Here is an 8,611-nt window from a genome sequence, read left to right as displayed (position 1 = left end):
TGTTCAGATCTTCGCTTGTGCTCTATATGAATATATATACATCGATGAATTTATGTATACATAGAAATGTTTAGCTTCAAGATGAATATATACATCGATGTCGATGTCATTTCTTAGGGACCAGATCATTGGCATCGTGAGGAGGTCCAAAGCGGACGGCGGAGTTGGAGTGGTGAAGACGGTAGTGCTAGATCATCATTGGAATGTTGATGATGATGACGACCATGATTTTTCATCATTAGGGCTTCGCGGTGGCGGTGGACGACGAAGAATGAGTGAGATCCGAGTCACACGAGGTAGATCGACGATATTAACGCTATACAAGCTGTGTACGGTGAAGGTGAACAAAGAGAGAGTAGTGCAGACGGTGGTGGGGGTGGTGGGGTTGGTGGAGACAACGACGATGAGAGGCGAGGCGAGACAAGACGGTGGACGGTGAGGTTGGAGAGAAGAGAGAGGGGAAGATAGAGAGAGGTGAGAAGAGAGAGTGTTTTGATCTTTATAGGCATTGTTTGAGAAGTGGGTTTGGGACTAAAATAGCCACAAAAAACAAAATAGGTTTTTTAGCCCCAATAAGATAAAACATCATATCCAACCCATAATTATTATATTTTTTCTTTCATAAAAAAAGTAGAAAAGCCAAAGCCCTTTCCAAACCAGGCTTTTTAGCCCCAGGCTAAAATAGCTAAAAAAGTCAAAAAATAAAAAAGGCAACCCACTTTCCAAACCAAGCGATAGTGTGGTTTGGATATATCACACACACACATATATATAAAGAGAGAGAGAGAGAGGGTGTTTTAGTCATTTTGTTTGAGTTTATTCTTATGGACAAAGTGTTTTAATTCTTGAATTTTTGAGTAAACAAAGTTGCAATTTTGATTTTTAGACTGAGGCCTCGGTTGGCATGTGCCTATTTTAGTTTAAAAGTCAAAAGTTATTAAAAAAATCAAAAAATCTATAATATCTACTAAAAAATCAAAGATTCTATTTTCTCTTCATTTTTTGCGCGTCTTTTCATAAAAACTAAAAATTCATTCCAAGCATACTAATTTTTTTACCTCATATTTTAGTCAAAAAGTTAAAAAATTACTAAAATAATCTATTCCCAAACAAGGCCCGAGTGTCCTAAAAAAAAAGGGAGCAAAAATATATGTACTTTGTTATAAACTTCTTTTAAAAATTTCATTTTTCAATTTATATTGATTTGAAAAGTAAAATGTTTTAATAATGGCGGGTTTGAAAAGTTGGATTTTGGCTAAAATAGTTGATAAAAATAAAAATAAGTTAAAATAGTCAATAATATAAAATATTATATCCAAATTATAATTAATTTAATTATTCTCTCATAACCATGAAATCAATTTAAAAAAAAAAAACTATCATCCTAAATATAAATCTATAGTAAAAAGGTAACTAAAATAATTAACACAACTATTATTTTTAATAAGGATTGTTGAGAATAAATTTTTTTTTAAACAATATGCAAAAAAAGAAAAATCACAATATTATATACATGAGAAAGGCTGTAATATATCTCTCAAATGGTGTGTATCGTATACACTTTATAATTAAAAAAAAATACAATTTCATATTTTTTAAATTATAACTAAAAGTAAAAAAATTATAATTAAATAACACATAAAATATAATCAAAAATTTCATGAAAAAAAAAATCGATCATAATTTATTTTTAAAAAAAATACATATTTGGGAGCGTATGACGGGAGTGTAAAGTAGAATTTCCCTATCGGCAATGCTACGTAGTTCAAATTTTGTGGTTTAAAAGTGGTTCAAATGGTCAAAACGACGTCGTTTTGAGTACAGAACAACATAAAAATGGCCAAAACGATATCGTTTTGGCCATTTAAGCCACTTTTAAGCCACCAAATTTGAACTATGAGACATTTTCCTTTCCCTATATACATACATTCGAGCCTACTTTGAACTGGACATTAGGCGGGGCAACATTGGCGCCCATACATTTCACTTCATTCCCCTGCTTCGTCTCTAATCTCTCTCTCTCTCTCTCTCTCTCTCCACAACCACCACATCCATGGACTCCGACGCCGAGTCCGCTCTCATCTCCAAACTCTAATCCTTCGATCTCCACCACCTCCACCACCTCTTCTTCGATTACTTACGCCATTCACTGATCTCACCACCACCACCAAGCCCAAAAGATCCAAAAAACCATCAAACGCCGCCGCCGAAGACCACCAATCCTCCTTCTGATCTCTCGCCAAGAAGTTCCTCTCCTTCCTCAATCGCTCCCTCTCTCTAATCCCCAAACGCCTCTCCGAAACCCCCAAACTCGACCCCCAACTCGCTCTCCAATTGTTCACCACTTACAAGCTCTGCTTGAATTGCTTGTAACTTATCTCTTCTCAGTTGTCCTGTAAACCCTACTCCTTTCACATCCAGAGGGCTCGCTTGATTCATTGCTTTGAGGCCTGGGGACGCTACGGTGATGCTGAAATAGAGGGGTTTTCGGTTCTGGAGAGTCTTCGGGGGATTGAGATTGGCGGTACGGGGTCGAAATTGGTGAAGAAGAAGTTTCAGTATGTTCCGAATTTGGGAAATGAGAGTGTGGATCATGAGTTTGCTTTTTTGGATGTGGAGATTGTTGTGACGCTTGTGAAGTGTGTTTCTATGAAGCAAAGCAAAGAGGAAGGACATTACCGGAGGGTACTCACTTTGGTGGATGAGGTCTCACCATGGTTCAGGTGCGCTTTTCTCTCTCTCTCTCTCTATATATATATATATATATACACACACACACACACTAGTGTCGGCACACACTACTTGTGCGCGAGTGAAATAATTAGATTGACAATTACGAATTGAAACAGTTAAATAGGGTCAGAATCTGTTCCAAGCAATTATAGCGTGAGCCGGCTTTGTCAACACTATCGTGGCTGTTTGTTTTATAATAGTATAGATAGATAGAAGATAAATATATACACACATACTAGTAATGCGTTCAAGCCATGTGTTTGCAATTTCACAATTGTATGCTTGGATTGTTTGTCCATTGAGGTGTGATTTGATCAACGATGAAAAGTTTTCATTGAAAACTTTTTAACAATTATGGATAGTTTGATAAAGCAGTTATTGGATGAGGTAGTTATTGAATATGAAGGGCATTGTTGAAGAAAAATAGCCGAGAGACAAGGTGAACTCAAGTATAGGCTTTATATAATATAATGGAAATAGATGTAAATATATATGGGTTTTGTGAGTCCGGATCCTCTCCTTGAGGCCCTCTCCTTCATTTCCTACTGGCAACGGCACAGATGAGCCGTTGGACATTCAACGGTTCAGATTAAAAAAAAAAAACAAAACAAAAAATGAAATTTCAAACGTTCCCGCCCAAACAAACTCAGCCAAACCCAAAGCTGTATAGGTTATACACGCACTTCTTCTCCTTCACAGAACCCACCTTCACCAGCGACCTACTCCCGACGGGCGGGAACGTCTGAAACTGCAAAGGCAGTGGTCTGAAACTGCTGAGATCAGTTACTGGCAGAAATGGAGGAGTGGTGGAGAAGGGGAAGCCCTCGAAGGGGTCCCAGATGTCGAGAGAGAATGGGTCGAAGATGTTGCCTCGTCGGCCTCCGAAGATGCTTGGAATCATTGCCATTTCTGATAATTATTTTTTCTTCAAGTGAAGAGTCTGTAATCGAGATTGAGAAGATTGAGTTCGATTCGATTGACGAGTTGAGGAGGAGCAAGGGATTTATATAGGAGGAAGAGGATGAGTCTGGTAATTTCTGGAGAAGAGTTCTTTGTAAAAATCCTTATTTGCAGTCTTCTTCTTTGATTAAACTCCTTATTTGCAGTCTTCTTCATTTGCACTGACTTTGGTTGCTGTATTTTTTGGGAAAGTAAAAATGGAATGGTGAGATGTTGTGATATAAGTGAAACATCTCTTGGGTTGTTAAGCTAAACATAGAAATTGACATTTGCATATGATGATGGTGCAGGCAACTAAGGCAAGGGAAAGGGTGTTGAAGGAGAAATGTCCAGCTCTCAGTGAATCCAATTGAATGAAGAAATGTTTCTGAGATGGTGTTTTTCATACACCAAATGAGTTGGAAATTGTAATCAATTTGTCCATTTTGATTAGTGATCAAGGAGAATTAGAACTAAATACAGAACTTGATTAATCATTTTGTCCATTTTGATTAGTGATCAAAGAGAATTAGAAGAAAAAATATACACTGCCAATTGATCCAATTGATTGTTCGAACCACTCACAACAGAGAAAGGAAAAAGAAAAAAAAAAAAGCAAAAAAAGTGGGTTTATTTTCTTTTGCTCTGTTTTTCCTTGTTTCTTTGGTTTTTTTTACTTTTCCCGTTTCAAATTCTCAGCAAGAAAATGGAACATCACACTCACATATTCTACAAGAAAATCATTTGCAGAATATCAAGAAAAGCTAAAAAAATGTATCAATAGAAACTAACAAAAATTGAACACACAACCACCTTAACTAGCACTGGTGCAACAAGAATTGAACAGTCATATATGTTGCAACAAGAATTCGGCATTTATAAACAACAAATTCAGTACAATTTCAGTGTGAATACAAGCCATAACACACATTTCAGCCCAATTTCAGCAACTATAAACAAAAAACAATTTCAGCAAACATTTAACCCTCATACATGTTAACACAAAAACATGAACAAATTCAAGCTCTTTTATGTTCGCAACAGATGTACAGCAGCAGCAACAGATGGACAGCAGTTTCAGACAGTGTTCAACCCCATTTCTGCCCGCAAGACCTCTGCCTTTGCAAAGACAGTGTTCAACACTCTCGCCTTTCAGATCCGTGGAGAAGGGCTGCAACGGCTGAGATCAGTAGTTTCAGACAGTGTTCAAGCTCTTTTATCTCTGCACCCATTTCAGCAGCAAGAAAGACTCCCCAATGAGGGTAGAGAGAATGAGGGCAAAGCAATGGGTTAGGTTTGGGGAGTGGCTCGCCGTCGACAGGGTCGCCGGTGAGACGGGTTCAGTGAGGTGTAGGAGACGAGCGTGAAAGCTGTGTGTTTGCGAAGCAGATAGATAAAAGATTCACCTCGATCGGTTGGGTTGGGTTTCACGAGTGGGTCGTCGGCGTCGGGAGTGGGTCGCCGTCAAGCTAGGGTTGCCGTCGGGAGTAGGTCGCTGGTGAAGGTGGGTTCTGTGGAGGAGAAGGAGTGCGTGTATAACCTATACAGCTTTGGGTTTGGCTGAGTCTGTTTGGGCGGGAACGTTTGAAATTTCATTTTTGTTTTTGTTTTTGTTTTTTTTTTTTTAAATCTGAACCGTTGGATGTCCAACGGCTCATCTGTGCCGTTGCTAGTAGGAAATGAAGGAGAGGGCCTCAAGGAGAGGATCCGGACTCGGGTTTTGTAGGTACATTGGGCATGATGCTTCCCAGTTGGTTAATTGCTTAAAACTGTAATGGGTTTCATGTTGAGCAGCTAAAGTCCGATCGCTTGTTTTTGAAATGTGACGAAATTAATTATTGATGGAGTTCTATACTTTTAAAATGTTATAGGGTTTTGGATGCAAGTGCACATGAGAAGTTGCACAGGATTCTTGTGACAAATCTGAGTAAATGTACTTTATTTTTGGTTGGAGACCTAACGTGTTTCAACAAGGATCTGTTGTGTGAGGTCTGCTCAGCAACATTTGCCGAGTACCCAAAATCAAATATGAAAGATCAACTGCCTAAGGTGGGTTATTTCTTATTCTCACAGTTTTTAATGGATACCTTTCTGTTTTAGTGTAATGGAAAAGGGTTCTCCATTGACATCTTCTCCCTCTGTTGTAGGTTAGGGTGTTATGTGAGAAGGCTAAGGGGATTCTATTGGAAGAAAGTAATGTGACCATCTTTTGTCTTGACTCTTCCCGATAGGAATAAACAAACTTGTCCAATATGCCATATAATGTGGAAGTAGTAAACAGTTCAAATTGATTCTTATTCTTCACTAATTCTTCACTTTGATTCTTATGTTTATAAGTATATTTTTCTGTACTGCTAGTTATCAGTACTTGATACACTGATGCCTCTTGTATTTTTCTGCACTTATTACGCACATTATCCCATAGTGATTAACTTTATGATATCTTGAATTGAATTGGCATCAGGGTTCTTCACAATCTGCCATCCTCGGTGAAGCCACCATCAACTTGTTGATTATGCTGATGTACTGAAGCCTTCTGCCATTGCACTGCCTCTACATGGATGTAAGTCTAGAACAATTTTACATGTGAGACACTTCCATTAATTCTTTAAGCTTTGGACCAAGGGGAAAAAAAACAAGAGGAAAAAAAAAAAAACCTTTGGACCAAAATATAGTAGTACAAAGAATATAAAACTACAACTAAATTATGAAAACAAATAGCTCCAAATTTTAACTCAGTTTCCATCGTTGAAGCATAGGTCAATATTGGCAAATTGTGGACCAATAGTTAGAATTGTAATGTTTATTGGATATATACATATGAATGCTGTTGTTTTATTTACAAAATGGTAATGATAGTCTATTAATTTGTTCATGTTACCTTTACTTTCCATGGACATGTTTCATTTTTTGTCCAATTTTACAATAATGTGATGTGCAAATATTTTCATAAAAAAATTACCTAATGTAATTTCTCTTTTTCTTTGGTACAAATAGATGAACCGTTTGAATTCCTCTTTAATTTTCCCCTTCAGTATGGTTAGACACTCTCGTATGCCAATATGCATAGTTTATATTTGCTAGTTGAGAAGTCCATTGCATTTTATTGTGAATTGTTGTTTTATTTAATTATATTTGACTTGTTCTTCTTTGAATTACATTTAAGTTCGTTCAAAAAACTAAACAATGAAATACCAAAGTGGTAATGCTATAGACATAAGAATGCTGTTGTTTAATGTAACAATTTGATAATGATAGTCGTTTAATTTGCTAATGTGACCTTAACTTTTCATTGACATTTTCATTATTTGTTCAATTTTACCTGACATTATTTCTCTTTTTCTTTGGTACAGATGGATGCATTCGTGGACAAAGCTAAATTGTACAGAACAGATTGGCATTTTTTGTATTTTTGGAAGGATTATATATTTTTGTATAGATGTATATGGAAAATATTAGGGTAGAGTAGCAGTTATATTTTTGGGTTGATGCACATGGATAAAAATTTAAAACATCATAATAAGTACTTGTTATGTTTTAAATTTTTATGTTACATGAAATATGTAGTTTGGAATTACTTGTGGATGAAAACTTATAATAGTTGCCAACTTTAATTAAACAGGTTCAGAAATGATTGATATATGTATTTTGTTGAATGTTCATGATTCAATTTATTTGTTGGTTTGAATGATTTTTGCAAATTACATATTATATTGAATAAATTTGATGAATTATTATAAATTATAGGTTTATTTTGTTGGATGTTAGCGATTAAATTTTGGTTTTGGTTTTGTTTTTCTAGTTTTGGCGACCAATTGATTAGTCGAGAAAGATAAGTTATACTTTTGCCGATTAAATAAAGTAGTCAGTGTATCACTAAGCACATTTGGCGACTAAATAATTAGTCGTTAAAATTATTAATTTTGGCAACCAAAGGATTTGGTCGCGAATAGGTCTATTGCCGACTAAAGTTTTAGTTGTGCAAACATTTTTTTTGGCGACAAACATGTTTGGTCATGAAATGTGACAATTGGGGACCAAACAATTTGGTTGTAGAATGTGATAATTGACGACTAATTATTTTGGTCGTAGAATGTGACAATTGGCGACCAAATTAAGAAGTCATAGAATGTTGCAATTGGCGACCAAACTTTTTGGTCGTGAAATATGACAATTGGCAACTAAGATATTTGGTCAAAAAAATATAACTTTTTGCGACCAAAGTGTTTTAGCGACAAAATGGATTAGTCGCAGTAATGACATATTTAGCGACCAAAAATTTAGTCGGCAAATCTAATTTTTCCCGACCAATCAAAATTTTGGTCGCGAATTACTTTTGCCGACCCTCAATTGGCGACCAAAGTAGCGACCAAAAAATTTGGTCGCGGATAACTTTTGCCGACTAAAAATGAGATTTTAGCGACTAATTTTTTGGTCTACAAAAGTGTTATTTCTTGTAATGTTTACTTTAAGGTCAAATAGAAAACATGGTTAAAATTAAATTTTAACTTTTAATTTATTTTGAATTACATTATTTTTTTTATTCTTTTACACATTTTTTAAAAATAAAATAAAATAAAATAAAATTTAAAAAATTAATTTTAAACCAATTTTCCAAAATAACCCTATTCCAAGACAAACCCAAAGGAAAGCAAAGGTTCACGTTTTTGTTTGGTTGCCAAAAAAACATTCTAGAAGGTGGAGAAAGGAATAGTGCTGCATTATGACGTGGGTTATAACAACTTCTTGCAATTTTATGTCTATACCTTAGTGATCTTGAAATTTTATTCAAATGTAATATGTCAATATTAGTGAATGTTATAAGATGTTAACAACAAAAATAACACGATTGAGTTATGTGTCTTTACAATAAATACCTTTTAGAAATTGGGCGTACATGTGACATGACCTTTTGAACTTTTTGAACCTGAACCTTTTG

The 8,611-nt window shown here is 35.6% G+C and overlaps 1 protein-coding gene across 2 annotated transcripts; it reads left to right on the top strand.

Moving 5' to 3' along the window:
- Positions 1-1,941: 1,941 nt before the first annotated feature.
- Positions 1,942-7,314, top strand: LOC114257143 (Peptidase C50, separase). 2 transcript variants are annotated; one of them, XR_003627473.2, is made up of 5 exons: positions 1,942-2,723; positions 5,544-5,721; positions 5,820-5,942; positions 6,137-6,235; positions 7,026-7,314. XR_003627473.2 is itself a non-coding variant. In XM_028196913.2 (5 exons), exons 1-4 carry the CDS (start codon positions 2,650-2,652, stop codon positions 6,163-6,165), a joined length of 327 nt encoding a protein of 108 aa, XP_028052714.1. In that variant the 5' UTR covers positions 1,942-2,649; the 3' UTR covers positions 6,166-6,235; positions 7,026-7,314. The 2 variants fall into 2 exon arrangements, 1 of the variants encoding a protein (XP_028052714.1); XM_028196913.2 differs by having other exon boundaries at positions 5,820-5,865.
- Positions 7,315-8,611: the final 1,297 nt, after the last annotated feature.

Source organism: Camellia sinensis, chromosome 9 (assembly GCF_055761805.1).
Source record: "Camellia sinensis isolate YWXY chromosome 9, ASM5576180v1, whole genome shotgun sequence".
Taxonomy (NCBI): Eukaryota; Viridiplantae; Streptophyta; class Magnoliopsida; order Ericales; family Theaceae; genus Camellia; species Camellia sinensis.
The sequence above is the reverse complement of the archived record's forward strand: the minus strand, read 5'-3'. Positions and strand labels throughout refer to the sequence as shown.